General features: G+C 43.1%; 1 protein-coding gene across 1 annotated transcript in view; it reads left to right on the top strand.

Moving 5' to 3' along the window:
• The window catches only part of LOC144504272 (butyrophilin-like protein 2), a 58,071-nt gene extending 46,388 nt beyond the window's left edge, over window positions 1-11,683 (top strand). The window contains exons 5-6 of the mRNA XM_078229369.1: window positions 1,546-1,661; window positions 9,132-11,683. Of these exons, the coding sequence (XP_078085495.1) occupies window positions 1,546-1,637 (92 nt within the window). The 3' untranslated portion in view covers window positions 1,638-1,661; window positions 9,132-11,683. The remainder of the gene's footprint in view (window positions 1-1,545; window positions 1,662-9,131) is intronic.
• The last annotated feature ends 15,193 nt before the right edge of the window (window positions 11,684-26,876 follow it).

The raw sequence follows: 26,876 nt of genomic DNA, 5'->3' as shown, positions 1-26,876 counted from the left end.
CAGGACCAGTGGGAGTGGGCGGCTGGCCTCTACGCAGGTCCTGCTTTCTCCTACTGAGAGAGAGTGACAGGTGGAGGGACAAATGTAGAGACGGAAGTTGGGAAGAAAACCATGTTTGACATGGGGTTGTGGCAGATCCCCACAGGAAGGTTCTCCAACAAAATTTAACATGCGCCCAAGGATTGAGACATTAAGCCAGATGCTCAAAAGCTTTAGCTGTTTAACGGAGCATCCCATAGGAGAAGAGAGAGAAACATAAAAGACTGAGATGTTTAGAGAGCATAGGGCCTTATCGACTGAAGGCTGCACCACCAATAGACTGCTGAAGGAACAAAGAACAGTTTAGGACAGGACCAAGCACTTTGGCCTACCAAGCCTGTGCTGATCACATTGTCCTATCTAGACCAACCGCCTGTATCCCTCTATTCCCCACCTGTTCATGTGTCTATCCAGATAAGTCTTAAATGTCGCTAATGTTTCTGCCTCAACCACCTCACTTGGCAGTGCATTCCAGGCCCCCACCACCCTCTGTGTAAAAAAAAACTCCCCCCGGAACATCTCCACTGAACCTTTTCCCCCCTTACCTTGAACTTGTGCCCCCTTGTAATTGCTATTTCTGCCCTGGGGAAAAGCTTTTGACTGTTCACCCTATCAGTGCTCCTCATAATTTTATAAACTTTTATCAGGTCGCTCCTCAGCCTCCGTCTTTCCAGGGAGAACAATGCCAGTTTATTCAATCTCTCCTCATAGCTAATACCCTCCATACCAGGCAACATCTTGGTAAACCTTTTCTGTACTCCCTCCAAAGCCACCACATCCTTCTGGCAGCGTGGTGACCAGAATTGGACACAATATTCCAAATATGGCCGAACCAGCGTTTTATATAACTGTAACATAATTTTCCAACTTTTATACTCGATACCCCGGGCAATGAAGGCAAGCGTGCCGTCTGCTTCCTTCACCACAGGAGTCCAGGGATTGGAGGGGTGCAGAGATCATGAAGCCTTGTGGAACTGGGGGTGGTCAAGGAGATGGGGGCGGGGGGGGAGAACAGGACGGGCCTGGAGGTGTTGGCAGAAGTAGGTCAGCGAGCACAGTAAGGTTGGTGGGAGTTAGCATATGATCAGCTGGGATTTTAATTGTGACTTTAAATTATTAAATTAATAAAATTAAAGCTGCTGATGGAGTGAGGTAAAGAGGGCAGCAGTTTGAGCAGTAACTGAAACAAAGATAGAGTAAATTAATTTTCCCTCATTCACATGCTTCATCCAGTTTTTGTCTGAAGTTACAGCAGCACAGCTGGACCATACAGAACAGATTCAACTCTGGGTACGCTTTCTAAAAACAAACGACCACCCAATTGGTATGGAAAGTGAGGGCTGGTTAACCCAGGAATGTGGAGTTGGGTTGAGGTTACAATGTTCAGCTCTCGGGTTGCTCTAACTCCTGATTTAGCAAACAGCAGGTATTCAGAGTTTAACTTCTGCTTCTGTTTAATGTTGAAATGACGAAGAATATTTTTCTTTCCCCTGCCCCTCTCCGCAGTTGCAGGATCACCGTGGAATATTGTAATCGGAACGGCTGGGACCATCGTCCTGTCTGTGATTTTGGCTGTTTCAGTTTACTGGAGTTGGTGACCAGATGGAAAAAGGTGCTTGCAGGTAGGTGCAGTGTCCACTCCAAACCCCCTCTGTCGCTTCAGCTGTTCACAGCAGCAGGAGGAAGCCATTCAGCCCATCAACCTTATTCTACCATTCAGTCAGACAATGACTGATCTCTATCTCATATCTATTCACCAGCTTCATATCCCATGTATGGGGGTCCCTAAACCCTCCCATGTGCCTAAGAAACAAAAATCTATCAGGTCAGAACATTGAATACAGGAGTTGGGATGTCTTGTTGAAGTTGTACAAGACATTGGTAAGGCCACACTTGGAATATTGTATACAGTTCTGGTCACCCTATTATAGAAAGAATATTATTCCTCCACTCACCTGATAAAGGAGCAGTGCTCCGAAAGCTCGTGATTCCAAATAAACCTGTTGGACTTTAACATGGCGTTGTGAGACTTCTTACTGTGCCAACCCCAGTCCAACGCCAGCATCTCCACATCATCATTAAACTAGAAAGAATGCAGAAAAGATTTACTAGGATGCGACCGGGACTTGATGGTTTGAGTTATAAGGAGAGGCTGGATAGACTGGGACTTTTTTCTCTGGAGCGTAGGAGGCTGAGAGGTGATCTTATAGAGGTCTATAAAATAATGAGGGACATAGATCAGCTAGATAGTCAATATCTTTACCCAAAAGTAGGGGAGTCTAAAACTAGAAAAAACAAATTTAAGGTGAGAGGGGAGAGATATAAAAGGGTCCAGAGGAGCAATTGTTTCATAGAGGGTGGTGAGTGTCTGGAACCAGTTGCCAGAGATAGTAGTAGAGGCGGATACAATTTTGTCTTTTAAAAATCATTTAGACAATTACGTGGGTAAGATGGGTATAGAGGGATATGGGCCAAATATGGACAATTGGGACTAGCTTAGTGGTTAAAAAAGGGGCAGCATGGACAAGTTGGGCCGAAGGCTGTAAACCTCTATGACTCTGAAACTAGGAGAGAGCTGTGAGGACACATCACTCCTGAGTGGCTGGGTATTAATTTTAAGGTTTTGTTCCCTTGTTTGGGATTCTTCCCCCCCCAATCCCCAGAGAACATTGTTTCTCTCCATCTACCTTAACAAATCCCTTAACTCCCTGCTTTCCTTTCCTACCTATCTTAGTGTCATCAGCAGATTTAACAACCGTACATCCAAGCCATTGATAAATTGTAAACAGTTGAGGCCACAACATTGATCCCCGTGGAACTTTACTCATCACGCCCTGCCAACCCAAAAAAGACCCATTTGTCCCTACTATCTGCTTAGCTAACCAATCCTCTGTCCAGGCTAACATATAACCTACCACCTACACCATGAACTCTTATTTAGCCTAGTGATCTTTGATGTGGTTTAGTATATACATGAGATCAAATGTTCCATATCATAATGTTCTGTGAGGGACTTGATGTGATTATATAAACGTAATATTATAAAATTACAAAATCGAAGGTAAAGGAGAGAGTACAAGTGCATAGAACATAGAACATTACAGCGCAGTACAGGCCCTTCGGCCCTCGATGTTGCGCCGACCAGTGGAACCAATCTAAAGCCCCTCTAATCTACACGATTCCAATATCATCCATTTGTTTATCCATTAACCATTTGAATGCTCTTAATGTTGACGAGTCCACTACTGCTGCAGGCAGGGCATTCCACGCCCTTACTACTCTCTGAGTAAAGAACCTACCTCTAACATCTGTCCTATATCTCTCACCCCTCAATTTAAAGCTATGTCCCGTCGTGCTAGCCAACACCATCCGAGGAAAAAGGCTCTCGCTATCCACCCTATCTAATCCTCTGATCATCTTGTATGCCTCTATTAAGTCACCTCTTAATCTTCTTCTCTCTAACGAAAACAACCTCAAGCCCCTCAGCCTTTCCTCATAAGATCTTCCCACCATACCAGGCGACATCCTGGTAAATCTCCTCTGCACCCTTTCCAACACTTCCACATCTTTCCTATAATATGGCGACCAGAACTGTACGCAATACTCCAAATGCGGCCGCACCAGAGTTTTGTACAGTTGCAACATGACCTCCTGGCTCCGAAACTCAATCCCTCTACCAATAAAAGCTAACACACCGTACGCCTTCTTAACAACCCTATCAACCTGGGTGCCAACTTTCAGGGATCTATGCACATGGACACCCAGATCCCTCTGTTCATCCACATCACCAAGTATCTTACCATTAGCCCAGTACTCTGTATTCCTGTTACTCCTTCCAAAGTGAATCACCTCACACGTTTCCGCATTAAACTCCATTTGCCACCTCTCAGCCCAGCTCTGCAGCTTATCTATGTCCCTCTGTAACCTGCCACTTCCCTCCGCACTGTCTACAACTCCACCGACTTTAGTGTCATCCGCAAATTTACTAATCCATCCTTCCACGCCCTCATCCAGGTCATTAATAAAAATGACAAACAGCAGTGGCCCCAAAATAGATCCTTGCGGTACACCACTAGTAACTGAACTCCAGGATGAATATTTCCCATCAACCACCACCCTTTGTTTTCTTACAGCTAGCCAATTCCTGGTCCAAACCACTAAATCACCCTCAATCCCATGTGTCCGTATTTTCTGCAAAAGCTTACCATGGGGAACCTTATCAAACGCTTTGCTGAAATCCATATACACCACATCAACCACTCTACCCTCATCCACCTCTTTGGTCACCTTCTCAAAGAACTCAATAAGGTTTGTGAGGCACGACCTACCCTTCACAAAACCGTGCTGACTATCCCTAATCAAATTATTCCTTTCTAGGTGATTATAAATCCTATCTCTTATAATCCTTTCCAATACTTTGCCCACAACAGAAGTAAGGCTCACCGGTCTATAATTACCAGGGTTGTCCCTACTCCCCTTCTTGAACAAGGGGACAACATTTGCTATCCTCCAGTCTTCTGGCACTGTTCCTGTAGACAATGACGACACAAAGATCAAAGCCAAAGGCTCTGCAATCTCCTCTCTAGCCTCCCAGAGAATCCTAGGATAAATCCCATCCGGCCCAGGGGACTTATCTATTTTTACCCTTTCCAGAATTGCTAACACCTCCCCCTTTTAAACATCAATCCCATCCAGTCCAACAACCTGCATCTCAGTACTCCCCTCAACAACACTGTCCCTCTCCAGTGTGAATACCAACGAAAAATATTCATTTAGTGCCTCTCCTATCTCTTCAGACTCCACGCACAACTTCCCACTCCTGTCCTTGACTGGCCCTAATCTTACCCTAGTCATTCTTTTACTCCTGACATACCTATAGAAAGCTTTAGGGTTTTCCTTGATCCTACCCACCAAAGACTTCTCATGTCCCCTCCTGGCTCCTCTTAATTCTTTCTTTAGGTCCTTCCTGACTAACTTGTAACTCTCAAGCGCCCTAACTGAGCCTTCACGTCTCATCTTAACATAAGTCTCCTTCTTCCTCTTCACAAGAGATTCAACCTCCTTAGTAAACCACGATTCCCTCACACGTCTGCTTCCTCCCTGCCTGACAGGTACATATTTATCAAGGACGCGTAGTAGCTGTTCCTTGAACGAGTTCCACATTACAATTGTGACCATCCCCTGCAGTTTCTTTCCCCAACCTATGCCAGCTAAATCTCGCCTAATCGCATCATAATTTCCTTTCCCCCAGCTATAACTCTTGCCCTTTGGTATATACCTATCCTTTTCCACTGCTAAAGTAAACGTAATCGAATTGTGGTCACTGTCACCAAAGTGCTCAGCTACCTCCAAATCTAACACCTGGCCTGGTTCATTACCCAGTACCAAATCCAATGTGGCCTCGCCTCTTGTTGGCCTATCTCCATACTGTGTCAGGAAGCCTTCCTGCACACACTGGACAAAAACCGACCCCTCTAACTTACTCGAACTATAGTTTTTCCAGTCAATATTTGGTGCAGGTTAATGTTGAGGACATTCAACCAGTTAAAGGCGTAGAGAGCTCGGGAGATGTTAGTAGCATTTCAACAAACCGGGTCCAGATAAAGGCTGGCATAAAGACACTTTGTTTCGAATGCTTCGTGCATTCAGACAAAGTAAATGAGTTGATGGCACAAGTCCATATAAATGAGTATAATCTAGTGGCCATCGCAGAAACGTGGTTGCAGGGTGACCGGGACTGGGAACTGAATATCCAGTGGTATCAGACATTTAGGAAGGATAGACAGGTAGAAAAAGGAGGTGGGGTAGCTCTGTTAATAAAGGATAATATCAGGACGGTAGTGAGAGACAACATAGGCTCTAAGGAGCAAAACGTGGAATCGTTGTGGGTGGAGATAAGGAATAGTAGGGGGAAAAAGACACTGGTAGGCGTGGTCTATAGGCCCCCAAATAATAATGTTGAGGTGGGGAGGGCTATAAACAAGCAAATAATGGATGCGTGCAAAAACGGAACGGCAATAATCATGGGGGATTTTAACCTGCATATTGATTGGTCGACTCAAATTGGACGTGGAGGGCTTGAGGAAGAGTTCTTAGAATGCTGTCGGGATAGTTTCATTGAACAGTATGTTACAGAACCTACGAGAGAGCGAGTTATCTTAGATCTGGTACTGTGTAATGATGATGTGGAGATGCCGGCGTTGGACTGGGGTAAACACAGTAAGAAGTTTAACAACACCAGGTTAAAGTCCAACAGGTTTATTTGGTAGCAAAAGCCACACAAGCTTTCGGAGCTGCAAGCCCCTTCTTCAGGTGAGTGGGAATTCTGTTCACAAACAGAGCATATAAAGACACAAACTCAATTTACATGAATAATAGACAATACACATCTTTTTAGCCTGTCTTGATGCTCTCTCCACTCACATTGTTTTGTTTCTTAAAGACTTGATTAGTTGTAAGTGTTCGCATTCCAACCATTATTCATGTAAATTGAGTTTATGTCTTTATATGCTCTGTTTGTGAACAGAATTCCCACTCACCTGAAGAAGGGGCTTGCAGCTCCGAAAGCTTGTGTGGCTTTTGCTACCAAATAAACCTGTTGGACTTTAACCTGGTGTTGTTAAACTTCTTACTGTGTAATGAGACAGGTAGAATTAAAGATCTTCTTGTGAGGGATCCTCTTGGGTTGAGTGATCATAATATGGTTGAATTTCTGATACAGATGGAGGGTGAGAAAGTAGGGTCCCAAACCAGTGTCCTCTGCTTGAACAGAGGGGAGTACGATAGGATGAGGGCGGAATTGGCTAATGTAGACTGGGCGAGCAGACTGGTAGGTAGGACAGCTGAGGAACAGTGGAGGATTTTTAAGGAGATTTTTTTAAATACTCAGCAAAAATATATTCCAGTGATAAAGAAGGACTGTAAGAAAAGGGATAACCAGACGTGGATAACGAAGGAAATAAAGGAGAGTATTAAAATAAAAACAGATGCGTACAGAGTGGCCAAAAATAGTGGAGAATTAGTGGATTGGGAAAGCTTTAAAAAACAGCAAAGAGCGACGAAGAAAGCGATTAAGAAAGGAAAGATAGATTATGAAACTAAACTAGCTCAAAATATAAAAAATGATAGTAAAAGTTTTTACAAATATATAAAAAGGAATAGAGTGGCTAGAGTGAATGTTGGACCCTTGGAGGACGAAAGGGGGGATTTAATAGTGGAAAACGAGGAAATGGCTGAGACTTTAAATAAGTTCTTTGTGTCGGTCTTCACGGTGGAAGACACAAATAGTTTACCGAATATTAGAGATCGAGAGTTGGTGGGAAGTGAGGTCCTTAATACAATTACTGTTACTAAAGAGGTAGTGCTTGGTAGACTAATGGGACTGAAGGTAGACAAGTCCCCGGGCCTGGATGGAATGCATCCCAGGGTACTGAAAGAAATGGCTGAGATAATAGCAGATGCGTTAGTAGTTATTTATCAAAATTTGCTGGACTCTGGGGTAGTGCCAGCTGATTGGAAAACAGCTACTGTTACGCCGCTGTTTAAAAAAGGAAGTAGACAAAAGGCGGGTAACTACAGGCTGGTTAGCTTAACGTCCGTAGTTGGGAAGATGCTGGAGTCCATCATTAAAGAGGAAATAGCAGAGCACCTGGATAAGAATGGTTCGATCAAGCAGACACAGCATGGATTCATGAAGGGAAAGTCGTGTTTGACGAATTTACTGGATTTTTATGAAGATGTGACTAGTGCGGTTGACAGAGGGGAATCGGTGGATGTGGTGCTTTTAGATTTCCAGAAGGCATTCGATAAGGTGCCTCACAAAAGGTTGCTGCAGAAGATTGGGATACACGGAGTTGGGGGTAAGGTGTTGGCGTGGATTGGGGATTGGCTATCTAACAGGAAGCAGAGAGTTGGAGTAAATGGATGCTTTTCTGGTTGGCAGTTGGTGACCAGTGGCGTGCCGCAGGGATCGGTACTGGGGCCTCAACTGTTTACCATTTACATAGATGATCTGGAGGAGGGGACTGAGTGTAGGGTATCAAAGTTTGCAGATGACACGAAGATGAGTGGGAAAGCGAATTGCGTGGAGGACGTGGAAAGTCTGCAGAGAGATTTGGATAGGCTGAGCGAGTGGATCTGGCAGATGGAATATAACGTTGGCAAATGTGAGGTTATCCTCTTTGGAAGAAATAATAGTAAATTGGAATATTATTTAAATAGAGAAAAATTACATCATGCTACTGTGCAGAGGGACCTGGGGGTCCTTGTGCACGAATCGCAAAAACTCAGTCTGCAGGTGCAGCAAGTGATCAAGAAGGCGAATGGAATGTTGGCCTTTATCGCGAGGGGGGTAGAATATGAAAGCAGGGAGGTCTTGCTGCAACTATACAAGGCACTGGTGAGGCCACAACTGGAGTACTGTGTGCAGTTTTGGTCCCCTTATTTGCGAAAGGATATACTGGCCTTGGAGGGAGTGCAGAGAAGGTTCACCAGGTTGATACCGGAGATGAGGGGTGTAGCTTATGAGGAGAGATTGAACAGATTGGGTCTGTACTCGTTGGAGTTTAGAAGGCTGAGGGGTGATCTTATAGAGACATATAAGATAATGAAGGGGCTGGATAGGGTAGAGGTAGAGAGATTATTTCCACTTAGAAGGGAAACCAGAACTAGAGGGCACAGCCTCAAAATAAGTGGGGGCCGGTTCAGAACAGAGTTGAGGGGGAATTTCTTCTCTCAGAGGGTCGTGAATCTCTGGAATTCTCTGCCCATTGAAGTGGTGGAGGCTACCTCGTTGAATATGTTTAAATCACGGGTAGATAGATTTCTGATCGATAAGGGAATTAAGGGATATGGGGAACAGGCGGGTAAGTGGAACTGATCCGCTTCAGATCAGCCATGATCTTGTTGAATGGCGGGGCAGGCTCGAGGGGCTAGATGGCCTACTCCTGCTCCTATTTCTTAAGTTCTTATGTTCTTACGTAATATAATTGGAAAAATCCATATTCCCATTCCCTGTATTGAGACACTACCCAACTCCACATGTTGTACTTGGATGAAATGGAATGACTATTAAACCCTGTTCTCATTGCCAGGTTCCCCCCCCGTGTGTTTATCACTGAAGGCTCTGTTGGTTTAAAGGATATACCTGGTGTGAACACAAGATCTACTGCAGCGGGTGAAAGGAATTTTTTTTTTGACCCTGTACACAAGGACTTGTTCTCTTTCCTAATGGAAGACACCAGAACCAACAGAGTTTCAGCGCTCGACCCTCCTGAATGCACCTCTTCAGAGAAATTAGTGCCTTTTTGAAACAAAATGATTGATTTTGCACTTTACAGTGTGGTTCCAGCACTGTCTGAGTTTCAGCACTAATCCTGCTTCTCACACTGAAGTTCAAATCTAATTCATTTACAATCAGGAATTTTTGCTGCTTGAACAATGTGCTTTGTGCTAACGGGTGAATTTCCACTTTATAACTGGCATCTTGTTTAGTTTGTTGAGAATTTGATTTGAATCATCCCAGTTAAAGTGGGGTTTGCACTGTTGTGGACTCAACACAACTTATTCCCTTCTCCCCAGGACATAGAATAAGCTAACTAAATTAAATAATGGAGAAAATTCTCCTTGGCTCAGACTACCCTGGCAAGCTCTAGGATAGAGGTCATACATTAGTAACACGTCCAGTCCTGAGCATTTCATTTTCCACTGACACGAGAGCCATGGTGCTTAATTCTCTAAATGTTAGATTAACTTAATCTTTCCATACTGTGGGAATCGCTGCTAAATCTTTCTAACACAGGAGGTGGCTCGTACGCACTAAACCAGTCATGCCAAATCCCACACTCCTTCATCTCCCTAAAACCCTGCAGCTTTCTCTGTTTCACATTTACCATTCCCCAGAAAGATGCAGTGGTCTCGACCTAGGACACTTCCTGTAGCAAACACCAACTCCTGAGTCAAGAAGTATTTTCCTAACACCTCACTCTTAACGACTACTCTAACTGATGGCCATTCAGCCAGAGGCAAGAGTGTTTTTTTTCCAATTCTGCCTTCAGAACTTTTTTTAAAAACCTTATTACATTTGTTCTGTTAAGAAGTGGGGGAGGTGGGAGATCTTTTCTCTGGTTATTGGCATTGAGTTAACTTTCTAATTCAACTCGACTGCCATTCTTTGTGAATTGTGGAATTGGACCCAGTACTCCATCTGTGGCCAAACTAGTCCCTGTACAACAATAACTTAACTTAATAACTACAAACAGCTGTCAGACCTGAGTATTTCTAGCATTTCTTCCTCACATCCTTACCAGTTCCCGGGAATAATGCTGTATTCCAAGGTCTGGTTAGTTTTCCATGTCAGTATTGCATACTGCTGTTAAAATTGTTGAGCTGCCTAACAACACATCACCACCTCTTTCGACAGTGTGTAAAGTGGCCCAGAGCTGCTTAGTTATTCTCCTTGTCCAGTCTCACTATCTGGTGCTTATAAGCCTCAACCTGTCTTCACACACAGCTGGCAACTCAATTCCAAGCTAGCTGGTAAAGCCTGAAACTGGACATCAATACTTCTCTTTGCAATAGGTTTATTTTACAGAACGCAGCATTTAGAATGTCTGCTTTCTACCTCACACCCCTCTGTCCCAGCCGTCTCTGCTTTCAGTACTCTGTGAACAAATTGACAAATTAACAAATAGACAAATTGACAAATAGTCAAATTAAAGGGATAACCCCTTAAAGGGACACTGTAACATAGGAGAACATTTTTAAAGGAACCCTACTAAATTAAATTAAAATGTCCTTTCGGGGGCTGAGGAAACACTCCAGCTACTGCAGGACTCACCAGTTGCAGATGGCCTCAAGTGTGATAGCAACACCGCCTGCTCCCTCTCCAAGGACACCCAGCTGTGAACATAACCGCAGGGGAGAACAATGCAGTGGAGAGAGGTCTCTATAAGTGCTCAAGGTATTTAGTTAAACAGTGCCCTTCACCCATGTGTCTTAAATAATATAATTAACAGTAACACTTCCAGGTTACTAATTTACTTTGATGACATATAAAGCAGTAGGTCTTCAAATGGAATATTTGGGTCCACATAGTGCAAACGAAGTGTTTAAAATGTGACTTTCCATTTCGTAAACCTTACTGTGCGAAGAGAGGGAGGAGTGTTGTAAGGTTTGTGAAATATTGCCTGAATGACTGCATTGTGTTTTTGTGTTCTTTGTAATGTTTGTACCTGAAGTGTGAGCTTCACTCTGCTGCTGTAACAGGCTCCCATTGGAAATGAAGAGCAGAGAATGTGAAACACTGCTATAACCGTCCTACTGTTAAATGGATAAGAACTGGAACCATTCAGCCCCTTGAACCCACTCCACTATTCAATAAGACATAACCAGACATCTACATCACAGGCTATTCCCATATCCATTGATTCCCTTAGTATCCAAAAACCTATCAGTCTTAGGCTTGAATATTCTCAATGCCTATGCACCCTTTGAAGAAGAGAATTAGAAAAAATTACAACCCTTCATAAGAACATAAGAAATAGGAGCAGGAGTAGGCCATCTAGCCCCTCGAGCCTGCCCCGCCATTCAATAAGATCATGGCTGATCTGAAGTGGAACAGTTCCACTTATTCCCTGAGATTCCCTAATTTGAGAGAAGCCCCTTTGCATTTCAATCCTAAATGGTCAACCCCTTATCCTAAGACTGTGCCCACACACTCTCGACCATTGGGAATGGGAGCAATTGACTGCACTGGCCTTGAAGTCTCATCCTATTCAGTGTTGCTTCATTCCTTGTCCTCTTCTGTTCCATTAATACTTCTGGCTGTTCTGTAGATTGTATTTTCTGTTCTGCAGTAAATAAGCACTTGGTTAATTTAGGTCTACTGTGTAAGGGTCTTTGGTAACTTTGAGCTCATTAACTTGCCCTGTGCTCCTGCATGTTGTCTGGTGCAAGGCTGTGTCACTGTGCTGTGTTGTATATTGCATACTGTCAGGCTAGCATCTCTTCATAAGCTTAGGACTGTCTCACTGCACTAATAGGCAACTTGAATGCTTCAGTGTTTTATACTGTGAGGCTATTCAGTTCTCTTCCTGCCTGTTGTAGTTTCTAATCGCACTGTTCTGTAAGTGCTCGCCCACTGAGTACTAAATTAAACCCTCCCCGTTTACACAGTAAATTCACCTGCATCCCAAGATTAGGCTATGGGGTCACACCTGGGTCTTGGCTCCATATATCAGAACCAGAGGCAGGTAATGGAGTGAAAGATGTGATTTATATGGACTTGCAGAAGGCATTTGATAAAGTCCCCCATAAGAGACCATTGGCCAAAGTTGAAGATTATGAAATGGAAAGAAAATGATTACCATGGTTAGGAAATTAACCAAGTGCCAGGAAGAATAGAGTAGGGATAAAGGGCATCTATTCCAATTTTCAGGATGTGTTGAATGCTGTTCCACAAGGATGGGTGTTGTAGTCACAGAGATTCACCATATTAATTAATGATTTAGACAATGGAACAAAAATCCACAAATCCAAATGTCATAAAGCTAAATGACATTTTAAGTCATATACATGGAAACATAAAATTACAAACAGATAGTGACAGATTAAGTGAATGGGCAGAATGGTGGTAAATGGATTTCAGCGTTGGCAAATATGAAGTCATTCACTCTGGAACTAGCTAGAATGCAAATGGTGAAAAGTCATTCATTCTGGATAGAATACAGACAAGCTGAAAACAGTGGCAGTCCAAAGAGATTTGGGTGTCCAGCTACATAGATCATTGAAGTGGCATGAACAGGTGCAGAAAATGAATGACAAGGGAAGAGGGCATTCGTAGAGAGCACACCTCCGCCCTGCTGTGTTAACTCAACATTATTACAATTACACAGCTCTTCTCCAGTCTTTTCCCTGGCTTGGTTGAAGCTTTGTATCTACAAAGCTGACAAAATAAGTCTTTGTATTAAAAAGCTTCCATCTGAGGAGGCTTCAGACCAATCCGCCTCCAACAAGCTGCTTTGAAAACTCTGCTCACCTTTTCACAGCTGTGACAAATTGCCCCACAGCGGCAGAGATAATCCATAGGGTTCTAAAACAAACAACCATATTCTAAGTACCTACTTGAAAGTCAATTTGCCCCAATCTCTCAATGTTAACAGATCCTTTAAAACATTCCAGAATTCTGATCCACATCTTTGTTATCAGTTGTTCCTTGGACCGTACTCTATCTGTGTACCAAGTTTCACTGAAATCCATTCATCAGTTTTTGAGGTATATTGTTTACAAACAGTGATGAAAACATTGGGTGGTTCTCTGGTCTCCCTGTGCCACCTTTCCCGTGGCGGGAGTTGGCATGCCATTGGTGGGATCTTCTGGTCCCGCCGCTATCAACTGCTGCTTCACAGCTCCACGGACCTGGGTTCAATTCCCGGCTTGGGTCACTGTCTGTGTGGAGTTTGCACATTCTCCTCGTGTCCGCGTGGGTTTCCTCCGGGTGCTCCGGTTTCCTCCCACAGTCCAAAGATGTGCAGGTTAGGTTGATTGGCCATGCTAAAATTGCCCCTTAGTGTCCTGAGATGCGTAGGTTAGAGGGATTAGCGGGTAAATATGGGGGGTAGGGTCTGGGTGGGATTGTGGTCAGTGCAGACTCGATGGGCTGAATGGCCTCTTTCTGTACTGTAGGGTTTCTATGATTTCTGTGAATGGGGTTTCCAATTGACTCCACCCCAACGCCACTGGGGACCCCAGGGTTGGGGGAGGTGGGGGGTGGTGCTGTGAACAGCCGGCCATTATCTTCACCCACCTTCAATGGCAGAGGTAATAATAATGGCTAATAGAATATTGGCTTTTCCATCTCGAGGACTGGAATACAAGAGGGTCAAGGCCATGCTTCAGCTACACAAAACCCCAATCAGAACACATCTGGAGTTACTATGAGCTCCTCTGGGCATCACACCTTAAGGGGAGATATAAAATGAACCTTGGAGGGAGTGGAGTGTAGATTAACCAGAATAACAGCTGGACTTCAAATTACAAGGTAAGATTACATAAACTAGTGTTGTTTTTGCTGGAATTTAGAAGTCTACATGGTTGGTTAATCAAAGTTTTTAATATATTCAGGAGAACAGATGAAGAGAAACTAGTTTTGCTAGTTGGGGAGACCAGGATTAGTGGTATATTCTAAAATTAATGTCAGACCTTTCCGAAGTGGAATTGGAAAACTCATTGTTAAAAACTAACTGAAATGATAAAGTTTGGAACGCTGAAGTTCTGCAAACTGAAATTGATGGTGGATCCATTGATAACTTTAAACCTGAGGTTGATAGATCTTTGCTAGCCACATGTATTAGGGGATATGAGATGAAGTTAGATGTCTGGAGGTAAGTTGTGGAACATACCTTAAGGGGCTGAATGAATTAAAGAAAGTGCTGGGAAAACTCGGCAGGTCAAGCAGCATCTGAAACAGCATTAACTTTTCAGGTCACAGTGTTTATTTCGGTTTTCCAGAATTGGCAGTATTTTGCTTCGGTAAGGGGCAAGACGGATTCCTCCCATTCATGTGTAATGGCCTGTCAATCAAATCAAAGATTTTGAACATTATCACAACAGAGGGTGATGAGAACTGGAATACAAAGAATGTTCAGGCTCCCTCACTATGTGGAGATGATGTTCCTGCAAATGCAGTTGCCCTGTTAGAAGAAAGGAGGTACCCTGAGCCCACAGGCATGTAATAACTCCCCAACACCATTGTCTTCCAGTTTCTGTGACCGTTTCTCCGGGCAGACATTCCACACTATCGGTAGTAGATCTTTTCAGTAATAATTTGATTTTCACTGAACACATTCTTGCTTAAAATGTCACATCTGTGTGGTTTGGCTTTAAGAGTTCTTGTTTACCATTAATCACAGAGCTACCTTAAACCCTGTAATGGTCAATCATTGGACAAGCATTCCATATCAAGAGCTGTCTGCCTCGGGTGAGGATAATCGAATTAAAAGCGGATTAATTTGTCTTCCTCCCCTTAAGGAAGTTGTGTTTTCCTTTATATGATCCTGTTACTCTGTCAGAGGAAACGAGTTTAATTTTGCTGTTCCATAGCTTCACTAGAACTGCCATCGCAGCATTGTTGAGCCCGTTCTTAATGGCCATTCTTAGAAAGCGTTGCCCCATGCTACATGACAAAGGTACAGTTGTTAATGACCATACAAGCTTAAATTATTTTAAATCCAAAATCTGGCCGCACTGAGTGCCAGTGAACATAATTAAGCACAGTTAGTGTGGGTCTGGTTAATGCTTCAGTAATGGGCATGCATAAAGATTTAACCCTTGTCAGTCACAGGATGCTTTCATGGTGACATTGCATTCGAGGGCAATTGGGAATGGGCAATAAATGCTGGCTTAGCTAGCAACGTCCATGTCCCATCAACAAATAAAAATAATCAGGGAACATTACTGAATCAGATCAGAGTATATTCTGATTGAGTAGAAAATTCCTAATCAGTGACTGAACAGACCTTCCAACATTTCAATCCCAGTTACTGGATATGTGGCTACTTCTACAATAGCACAGGGAATGGTTTATTTTGTTTTACAGTTGATACAACACATGTACACATTGATGTTTGTCATAATGCAATAGGAAGGTAATCTGTACAATATGTAGCAGTCAGATAGCAGGAGGCAGCTATAAAGTGAGCGCTGGAAGGTGAGCGGTGTGTTGTGCCCCGCCTGAGGCCGTCACGTCAGCAATTGAATATGATGTTCTATGCATTCCTCAACTTTCTACAAGTGCCAAAGTTTATTGGGTTAGGTGCCTTGACTCCAAGCCATGATAGGCCAAGCAAAGCTCCAAGACTTGGACTAGTGAAGAAAGCTGGCCTGCTCCACGCTCACCAATTCAGAGAGGTCTCCAGCTGGTGAAGTATTGTAGCTCCAATTGCAGAGACATCTCACCCGGAGGTAGTCAAGACCAGAACCAGGAGGATCTCTGAAGGAGGTGAATGTGCCTCCCCCTGTGCTGGAGAGTCATCTGGAACTGAGCGGCCTCTCCCTCTGGTTACTGGGTGACATCTTCCAGTGTCCTCGGCCACCTGACCAGGTTTATTCATTGTCTTTCAATCTAACCTGTTGTGCCTTGAAGTAAATTATAAGTCAGTGCCAGTTGTTGAATTGTATTAAGACCAATTTAATGTGTAAAAATCAGACTCTTTTAAATAATTTATGAATAACAATAAAATACTCTCAATCAATTCCTCGTCCCAGATTCATGGGGGGGGGGCATTGGTTGCAGAATCTTGTAGCAGGACATTGAATATGAATTGTGCAGTATTCTTATCATCCATTGCTCTGTCTTTCCAATTCTCAAGTCTTCAGTCTGCATCTGGGATGCAGCTTTCACCCAGCCTGAGCTTATCTGGAATCTGCAAAGTCATGTGCGATTTGTGGGAAAATGTCCTTTTAAATACTTTTTCCTGCTGTACCAAAAGGTTCCCTCAACTTTGCTTCATTAAACACTCCCACACAGTGAGCGGGATACAGCTCAAAGCTCCCTCTGCTGTTAATAACTTGAGTTAATATAATGTTCTTCTGGTCAACTGTATGCAACAGCAAGTGAGATATCGGTCCCTCAATAATATCAATCACACAATGTCTTGGCCTCGTCTACTTTCTGTGGTAGTGAATTCCACAGATTCACCCCTCTCTGGGTGAAGAAATTTCTCCTCACCTTGACATATATAGAATATAGTAAAAGGAGTGTGCACAACGAGATAATAAAAGAGGGATTTCTGCAGAGAGGTGCATAGCTGGAGCTTAAATGAATATTGACAAATTAACAGTGCGAGGCGATATACATGGGTACAATATGATTGCAATTATAGAAACATGGCTGCAGGGTGACCAAGGCTGAGAATTGAATATACAAGGAGACTCAGTAGGACAGGCAGAAAGAGAAAGGAGATGGGTGGCATTATTAGTTAAGGATGAAGTCAAAGCAATAGAGAGATAGAGAGAGGATATTGGCTCAGGAAATCTAGATGTCGAATCAGTCTGGGTGGAGCTAAGAGGCAACAAGGGGTGCAAACCATTTTTGGGAGCTTTCCATAGGCCTCCAAAGAGCAGTAGCAAGCTTGGGGATGACTTTAAACAGGAAATTAGAGCTGTATGTAACAACAAGGATGCTGCAATAATCATGGATAACTTTAATCGACATAAAGACTGGGTCAGCCAAATTGGGAATAATACTGTGGTGGATGAATTCCTGGAATTCCCTTTTCGACCAGTATGTCAAGGAAGCAGCTGGGGAACATGCTATCCTAGATGTGGTATTGCGCAGTGAGAAGGGATTAAGTAATAATCTTGTTGTGTGGGGTCCTTTAAGGAACAACAGCCATAGCATGATAGAATTCTTCATCAGGATAGAAAGTGAAGAAATCTGAACTGAAATGAGGGCCCTCAATCTAAACAAAGGAAACTATGAAAGTGTAAACTTCATTAAAAGGCATGAAGATCATGATCTAGTATTGAAGGAATGAATGTGTGCATTGCAACTGTAAAAGAATAACACTAAGGAAAGCAGCCCGGCCATGGCTTGTAAAAAGAAATAAAGGATAGTATTAGATCCAAAGAGGAGCCATATAAAGTTACTAGAGAAAGTAGCAAGCCTGAGGATTGGGAATAATTTAGAACTCAGCAAAGGAGGACCAAGAGATTGATTAAGGGGGATAATAGAGTGTAAGAGTAAACTTGCAAGTAACATAAAAGTGGACTGTAAAAGCTTCTACAAGTTAATAAAAAGAAAAAGATTAGTGAAGACAAATGTATGTCCCTTACAACCCGAAACAGGAGAATTTATAAGAGTAAACAAGGAAATTGCAGAGCAATTAAACAATTACTTTAGTTCCATCTTTACAGAGGAAAACATAAATATCTTCTCAATAATGCTATGGAACCAAGGGTCTGATGAGAAGAAGGAATTGAAGGAAATTAGTATTAGTAAAAAAAAATGTTGCCGAAAGCCAGTAAATCCCTAGGATGTGATAATCCAAATCCCAGGGTACTAAGGGAGGTGACCATGGAAATAGTGGTGATGTTAAAATAAAGGCTACAGTTCGAAATGGAATGCAGTAACAGAGGGACGAGGGTGTATATGAGCATGAATCATTGAAGGTGGCAGAAAACGTTGCGCGAATGGTTAATAGAGCGTATAGTATCCTCATCTTTATTAATATGGGCACAGAGTACAAGAGAATGAGATTATGTTAAATTTATATAAGCCACATTTTAGTATCAGTAAGAGTATTGTGTCTAGTTATGGGTGCTGTAAGAAAGATGTGAAAGCATTGGAGAAAGTGCAGAAAAGTTTCATGAGGATGATTCTGGGGATTAACAAGCTCAGTTATGAAGATATTAGAGCTGTTTTTATTGACGCAGAGAAGGAGGTTTGATTGAAGTATCCAGAATCATGATGGGTCTGGACAGATATTGTACCCACTTATTACCAGATTGAAAATGAGAGGACACAGAGTTAAAGTAAAACAAAGTACTGTCAGTCTTAAAAACTGGAAATAAGGTTACCTTAACTTTATGCCACTATCAGCACCTTCTTCAGTCTTTAGCGCGACCATTAACACTCCCTTTGTCTTATGTCCATGGTATTTTTGTCAATCTCTCCTTAGCTCTGATCTACCCCATACCTTCTATTCTGCCCTACCTCCTCCACCCTCCTATCCAATTCTAATTCATCACATTTCTATCCTTCATTTCTGTAGAAGAGTCACACAGACTCGAAATGTTAACTCTGTTTCCATAGATGTTGCTAGATGGCATGGGCATCTGGCATATCTGTGGGTTGGCACGGTGGCACAGTGGTTAACACTGCTGCCTCTCAGCGCCAGGGACCCGGGTTCAATTCTGGCCCCTGTCTGTGCAGAGCATGCACATTCTCCCCATGTCTGTGTGGGTTTCCTCCGGGTGCTCTGGTTTCCTCCCACAGTCCAAAGATGTGCAGGTTAGTTGGATTGGCCATGCTAAATTGCCCCTTCGTGTCAGGGGCATTAGTAGGCTAAATGAGGATTACGGGAATAGGGCCTGGGTGGGATTGTGGTTGGTACAGACTCGATGGGCCGAATGATCTCCTTCTGCATTGTAGGGATTTGATGAGACCTGCTGAGTTTATCCAGCATTTTCTGTTGATACTCAACTTGCTTGACCGCATTATTTGTCCTGGAGTGGGACACAAACCTGGAGCTTCCAGCTCAGAGACAAAGACATTACCTATTGTGCCACAGGACCTTTTCTAGAATTCCACTTCTTTATATTAAAATTCAATTTCTGAACTAAAAGTAATTTCCTAAAACATTTGAGTTCTGAAATCAGATATTCACGGGAGTTTCTTCACGAGGAAGAATGCACTTCAGTCGGCTATCTCTAGAATGACTTCTTTTCACACTTGCCAGACTGGCCTGTGGGTTTCGTGTATTTTTCCTCCATCAATGTGGCTCAGATGATAAAGTGCAATATTCTTCAATATGTGTCAACAGTTTCTCGATAGGGTGGAGCCCCCAACTGAATAAAATTTTTGCACCTTAAGAGCCACTGGCCCTTTTAAAGTTATATGTGGCAGCTTTTTCATTCCTCCAGGGTATTTTAACTTCTGGTTATTGATGTTACTCCAGTGGAAGCCATGGCAACATCACGTCCCACTGCGCACTCTGTCTACCTCATTATTATGCTCATCCTAAAGTCAGATCATTGGCTTTCAGTTTCCACAGAATAAACTGAGTTGCAAAATGTCTCAAAAACACCAATAAAAATCCTGCAACCAAATGCAATGGAAAACAGTTACAATGTTCAGTCACTGTGAAACTGCCTCTTCTGTTATAACCCCTTGTTCAGCAATGATTTTAGTTCCATGTTGAGTTTTGAATTCTCGGCTGTTTTGCCAGTTGGGCGTGGGTACGACCTCAGCTATTGAAACACTTGTTTGTCAGCATTTGTGAAGTGAGTTAGTGTGAGGAACCAAACTGAAATTGTCTAATTGCGTTTCACGCCACTCCAAATCACCTCATCCTTTAGAAACAAAATACTGCTGATGCTGGAGATCTGAAATAAAAATAGGAAGTGTTGGATAAATTCAGCATGTCTGCAGCTTCTGTGGCGAGAGAAACAAACAGAGTTCACGTTTCCAGTTCAGTATGACTCTTCATCGGGAATTGGAAACACTAACTCAGTTTCTCTCTCCACAGACACTGCCAGACCTGCTGAGTTTATCCAGCACTTTCTGTTTTTATTTCAGATTTCCAGCATCTGTCGTATTTTTCTTGTATCCTTGTACCTTAACTCATATCAACTCTTATTTGCTGATCATCCCTGCAATCACTCATCTCACCGATCTTGATTTTTAAATTCTCAGCTTTGTTTTCAAGTCCATCCTAAGCCTCACCTCTGTCGCTATAATCTCCTCCGATACCACAACCCTGTGAGATGTCTTTGCTTCTACAATTCTAGGTTCTTCATTGAATCATAGAATCCCTGCAGTGCATGAGGAGGCCATTCAGCCCATCGAGTCTGCACCGACTCTCCAAAAGAGCATCTTACCCAGGCCAATCCCGCACTATCCCTGTAACCCCACCTATTTACCCTGCTGGTCCCCCTAACCTACACATCTTGGGACACCAAGGGGCAATTTAGCATAGCCAATCCACTTAACCTAACCCTAACCCTTGTGAAGCCCCCAGTATTCATTGCTCCCCCATTGGTGGCTGTACCTCTGGCCTGGGTGCTTATTTCTGGAATTTCCTCCCTAAAGCTTTCAGCCTCCTTTAAGACGTTCCTTTGAACAAGCTTTTGGCCAGCTTACCTCATGCGATTGGGTGTGAAACTTTGTGTGATGGTCACACCTGGCCAGTGTCTTTAGACATTTTAGGTTAAGTTGACAATATGATTTGAGTGGGTCAGGTGCATTGGCTATGCTAAATTGCCCCTTAGTGTCTTGGAATGCGAAGGTTAGAAGGATTAGCTGAGTAAATATGTGGGGGATAAGGCCTAGGTGGGATTGTTGTCAGTGTGGACTCGATGGGCCGAATGGCCTCCTTCTGCACTGTAGGGGTTCTATGATTTTCTATGAGTGTGGCTCAGAATAAAATTACAGCTTCTGTTCCTTACCTAGAGCTAAATGCATTCTCTTGTTCCTGGTCCCCCGGAACATCCTCTTTCTCCAGTGCTGTAATGCTCTCCTTAACCAATATCACCACCTTTTCTTCCTTTCCTGTTTTGCTTGATCAGCTTGTATCCAGGAATATTTTTTGCTATTTTCTGAGCCAGGTCTCCGTTATAGCCACAACATTATATTTCCACATGGCAATCTGCGCTTGGAGCTCACAAATCCACCAAATAATGGAAAGGATGAAGAGGAACAAATTTGCAAGAAAGTTTCAGAGAGGTGCAAGAATTATAGAATAGTTATAATGGGGACTCTAATTGTCCAACTATATATTTTAATGGTAGCAGTGTAAGAGGGCAGAGGGAGTCAAAAGTTTCGAGAGTGTGTTCAGGAAAAATTCCAACCTAATGAGAAAGCAGGCTCTGCTAAAGCTGGTTCTTGGGAATGAGGGGGACCAAATGGATCCAGTGTCAGCGGGAGAACATTTAAGGAACAGTGATCATTGTATCAAAGGGTTTAGACTGAATATAGGAAAGGACTAAAAACAATGCAGAGTAAGAGTAATTAAATGGGGAAAGCCAATTTCAATGGAGTAAGAACACATCTGGGCTGAATAAATTGGAGTTAAAGGTTCACAGGAAAAATGATGGCTGGACAGTGCACTACCTTCAAAGAAGAGAGAGTTCAAGCAGTCAAGGCATGTTTCCCTCGAAAGGGAAAGTTAGAGCAGATCAAGACAGAACCCTTTGATGACAAAGGAGATAGAAATTAGATAAATAAGATAAAGAGCTTATGACAAATGTCTGATGGATAATACAGTTAGGAGCCAGGCTGAATGGCTGAATATAGAATGTTCAGAAGGATGGTGACAAAGGAATTTTAAAAAGCAAAGAGAATGTCAGCCAACATAAAGGGGAATCCCAAAGTCTTCTAAAGGCATATAAACAGAAAAGGGTGGTAAAAGGAAGGGGCAGAGGTATTAGGAACCAAATAGGGGGTTTACACATGGAGGCTAGGGGCATGACTGATGTATTAGATAGTTGACTTTGCATCTGTCTTTACTAAGGAAGAAGGTACTACCTGGGACAGGACATGGCGAAAGAGGTGGAAATTCAGTTGCCAGAAGTGTTTAAAATTGATGAGGAGGTGGTATTGGATAGGCTGTCAATATTTATTGTTATAATCCAGGTCAGAAACTCCAAGGTATTTTATGAAGTCAAACCTAGACCATAAGTTTTGCAATTTGAACTTGGCTAGGGTAAGCATTGGATATTTCACTTCAGGTATGATCCAAATGACTCACTAGGGAGCTTTTCTCAAACAAAGTTTATCTGAGAATATAGTTAACATGTATAGTAAGAAAATTATCAATAACTTTTACCAATTAGAAACAAGAAAAAAACCCCATGATATTGTATAAACCTTAACATCTAAATGCACTGTTCCAACACAACAAACCTCCTTATAAACCTGTCCCAGGTTTAACACTGAAAAGAAGGATGCTCACATGGTTTTGCTGCTGGATTCTGCAGCTTTCTTTCACACACACAGACAAGTTTGAAGTCGGAACAGCTTCCCAAAACACCAGGGAGAGAGAGACAGAACACTGCATCCAGCCTGAAGTAGCACACCTTCTAACTAAAGAGCTGCCAGCAGAATTCCTAATACCTAGGAAAGAGGCAGAGAAATGCTTTTCATTCCAGATCCAACAGCTTCTCAAAATACCAGCGGGAGAGACAAAACCTGTTTGCAGCTTGAAAACCACGACAACCTCCAAAACTGAGCCAAACTGAAAGTAAAACTTAAAAACAAAACTGTCCCACTTGACCTGTCGATCAATCTTCCCACAACACTTCAAAAAGGGTCATAGACTCATAAAACTCCAGGGCATTGCATTATAGAATAGAATCCCTACAGTGCAGAAGGTCAGTCAGCCCATCAAGTCTGCACTGACCACAATCCCATCCAGGCCCGATTCCCATAACCCCATATAACCCACTGCTAATCCCCTGACACTCGGGGCAATTTATCGTGGCCAATCAACCTCACCTGCACATCTTCGGACTGTGGGAGGAAACCGGAGCACCCGGAGGAAATCCACGCAGACGCAGTGAGAATGTGCAAACTCCACACAGACAGTGACCCGAGGCCGGAATCGAACCCGGGTCCCTGGTGCTGTAGGCAGCAGTGCTAACCACTGTGCCACCGTGCCACCTCAAGGCCCAGATTGAAAATAAACAAACCCCATTTAAATCATTTAACCAGCAATAAAAGGGCATCTAATCAGGCATCTCAGTGCCAATAACAAAAACAAAAGGTTTGCTTACAAACCGCAGAGAACATAATTAATAAAAATCACATTTCTTAAAGGCACAGAAGCATCACATTATAATTGAAAAGGTACCAGGACTGAATTCGATGTGCCCAAGGATAGTGCGAGAAGTGAATGTGAAATTGTGGAGATACTGATCATAATGTTTCAGTCTTTTTCAGATTTGAGATGATCTCTGAGAACTGGAGAATTGCAAATGTCACACTCTTGTTCCAAACATGCTGTAAAGATAAACCCGGAAACTACTGCCACTCAGTTTAATTTTGGTGATGGGAAACTTCTGGAAACAATAATTCGGGACAAAATTAATAGTCGCTGACAAATATAGGTTAATTAAGAAAAGTCAGCATGGATTTCTTAAGGGAAAATTGAACTAACTTGTGAGAGTTTTTTGAGGAGGTAACAGAGAGGATTGATGAGGGTAATGCTGTTGATGCAGTTTACATGGACTTCGAAAAGACATTTTCAAACAGTGCCACACAACAGACTTGTGAACAAATTTATAGCTCATGGGGTGGAAGGGACAGTAGCAACATTAATAAGACATTGTGTGAGTGACATGAAGCACAGTACAGAGTCAGGGCAAATAAATGTTTCTCGGGCATGACGAAGGTTCGTAGTGGAGTTCCCCAGAGATCAATGTTGGGACCCTTGCTTTCCCTGGCCTTGGTGGCACAGGACACAATTTCAAACTTTTAAGATGACTCAAACTTGGAAGCATTGTGAAATGCAAGGAGGATAGTGTGGAAATTCAAGTTGGTGAAATGGAGGATAGGTGGCAGATGACATTTAATGTCAAGAAATGTGAAGTGATTTATTTTGATAGGAGGAACATCGAGGGACAATATGAAGTAAAAGAACAATTCTGAACAGGGGTACCTGGGTATGTATGTGAATAAGTTATTGGAGGTGGCAGGATAGGTTGAAAGAAAGGGCAAGTAAGGATTTTGACCCAGCAACAGTGAAGGAACAGTGATAAGGTTCCAAGTTCAGCATGGTGTGTGATTTAGAGGGGGACTTGCAAGTGGTTGAGTTCCCATGCATTTGTCTTCTAGATGGTAGAGATTCTGGGTTTGGAAAATGTTATTGAAGGAGCCTTGGTGAGTTGCTGCAGTGCATCTTGTAGATGGTACACACAGCTACCATTGTGTGGCGGAGGGAGTGAATGTTGAATGTAGTGGGTTGCTTTGTCCTGGAAGGTGTCGAGCTTCTTGGGTATTGTTGGAGCTGCATCATCCAGGCAAGTGGGGAGTATTCCATTATATTCCTGACTTGTGCCTTGCAAATGGTGGACAGGTTTTGGGTGTCAGGATTCTGCAGAATTCCCAGTCACTGACCTGCCACAGTATTTATATGGTTGGTTCAATTCAGTTTCTGGTCAATAATAACTCCCAGAATGAAGGGAGATAGCTAGATACTCTCTTGCTGGCAATGGTCATTGCCTGGCACTTGTGTGGCACGAATGTTGCTTGCAACTTGTCAGCCCAAGCCTGGATATTGTCCAGATCTTGGACATGAACTGCTTCAGTATCTGAGGAGTTGTGAATGGTGCTGAACATTGTGCAGTCATCAGCGAACTTTCCCCTTACTGAACTTATGACGGAGGGAAGGTCATTGATGAAGCAGCTGAAGATGGTTGGGCCTGGGACACTAACCCTGAGGGACTCCTGCAGTGGTGAACTGGGACTGAGATGATTGACCTCCAACCACCACAACCATCTTCCTTTGTGCCAGTGGAGAGTTTTCCCCTGATTAACGTTGATTCCAGTTTTGCTAGGGCTCCTTGATGCCACACTCGGTCAAATATGACCTTGATGTCAAGGGCAGTCACTCTCACCTCTGAAATTCAGCTCTTTTGTCCATGTTTGAACCAAGGCTGTAATGAGGTCAAGAGCTGAGTGACCCTGGCGGAACCCAAACTGAGCGTCCGTGAGCAGGTCATTGCTGAGCAGATGCTGCTTGATAGTGCTGTTTGTGACCCCTTTCACCACTTTACTGTGATGTGGAGTTGCCGGCGTTGGACTGGGGTAGGCACAGTAAGTAGTCACACAACTGATGAAGGGGCAATGCTCCGAAAGCTCGTGCTACCAAATAAACCTGTTGGACTTTAACCTGGTGTTGTGAGACTACATACTGGACCACTTTACTGATGATTGAGAGGAGATTGATGGGGCAATAATTGGCTGGGTTGGATTTGTCCTGTTTCTTGTGTACAGGACATACCTGGGCAATTTTCCACATTGCCGGGTAGATGCCAGTGTTGTAGTGCTACTGGAACAGCTTGGCTAAGGGCACAGCTATTGACAGAATGTTATCAGGGCCCTTGGTCTTTGCAGTACCCAGTGCCTTTAACTGTTTTTTGATTATAATGTGGAGTGAATCAAATTGGCTAAAGTCAGGCTGAAATTAATCACGCGGCACTTCTGGCTGAAGGTGGCTGAGAATGCTTCAGTCTTGCCTTGTACACTGATGGGTTGGGTCCTCCCTCATTTAAGATGGGAGTATATGATTCCAATATATTTTAAATGACCTGTTATTCTAAATATAAACCCCTCTCAGCACCGCAACCGCACCTCCCCGAACCCATCGATTAGATTCCAATCTGTAACTAAGTTTGGGTATCTTTCATTCTGTATATAAATCATCGCTTAGACTCCATCCTGTGAATCATTCATGAATTTTCATTAATTTCCCTGTTCCTCATTCAAGAAGTAAAATGACCTGTTGTGGTTATTCTACGCAATTTATTCTGAAAAATGTTCATAAATAGTTCCATTCTAACCTTTTCATTGTCGTAACACTTGGCATTGCTGAGTACAGACTGATCAGCATGAGCATTGTAGCAGCATTGTAGCAGGTGATTGAATCACCCGCAAGCACCTTGTGCCACTCAGTCAATCAGTGCTAACACTGACTAATCATAGTTAAGGCTACATCATGCATACATAAGGGTATAATATCCAATTAAAACTTGTGCATGTTATATTGTCAAGAAGTGATAGCTATATCTCTGACTGATGGTCAGTTTGCTAACTTACGACCATAAGACCATAAGACATAGGAGCGGAAGTAAGGCCATTCGGCCCATCGAGTCCACTCCACCATTCAATCATGGTTGATTTCAACTCCATTTACCCGCTCTCTCCCCATAGCCCTTAATTCCTCGAGAAATCAAGAATTTATCAATTTCTGTCTTGAAGACGCTCAACGTCTCGGCCTCCACAGCCCTCTGTGGCAATGAATTCCACAGACCCACCACTCTCTGGCTGAAGAAATTTCTCCTCATCTCTGTTCTAAAGTGACTCCCTTTTATTCTAAGGCTGTGCCCCCGCGTCCTAGTCT

This window comes from Mustelus asterias, chromosome 15 (assembly GCF_964213995.1).
Source record: "Mustelus asterias chromosome 15, sMusAst1.hap1.1, whole genome shotgun sequence".
Classification (NCBI taxonomy): Eukaryota; Metazoa; Chordata; class Chondrichthyes; order Carcharhiniformes; family Triakidae; genus Mustelus; species Mustelus asterias.
This window is presented reverse-complemented; position numbering and strand designations above follow the sequence as displayed.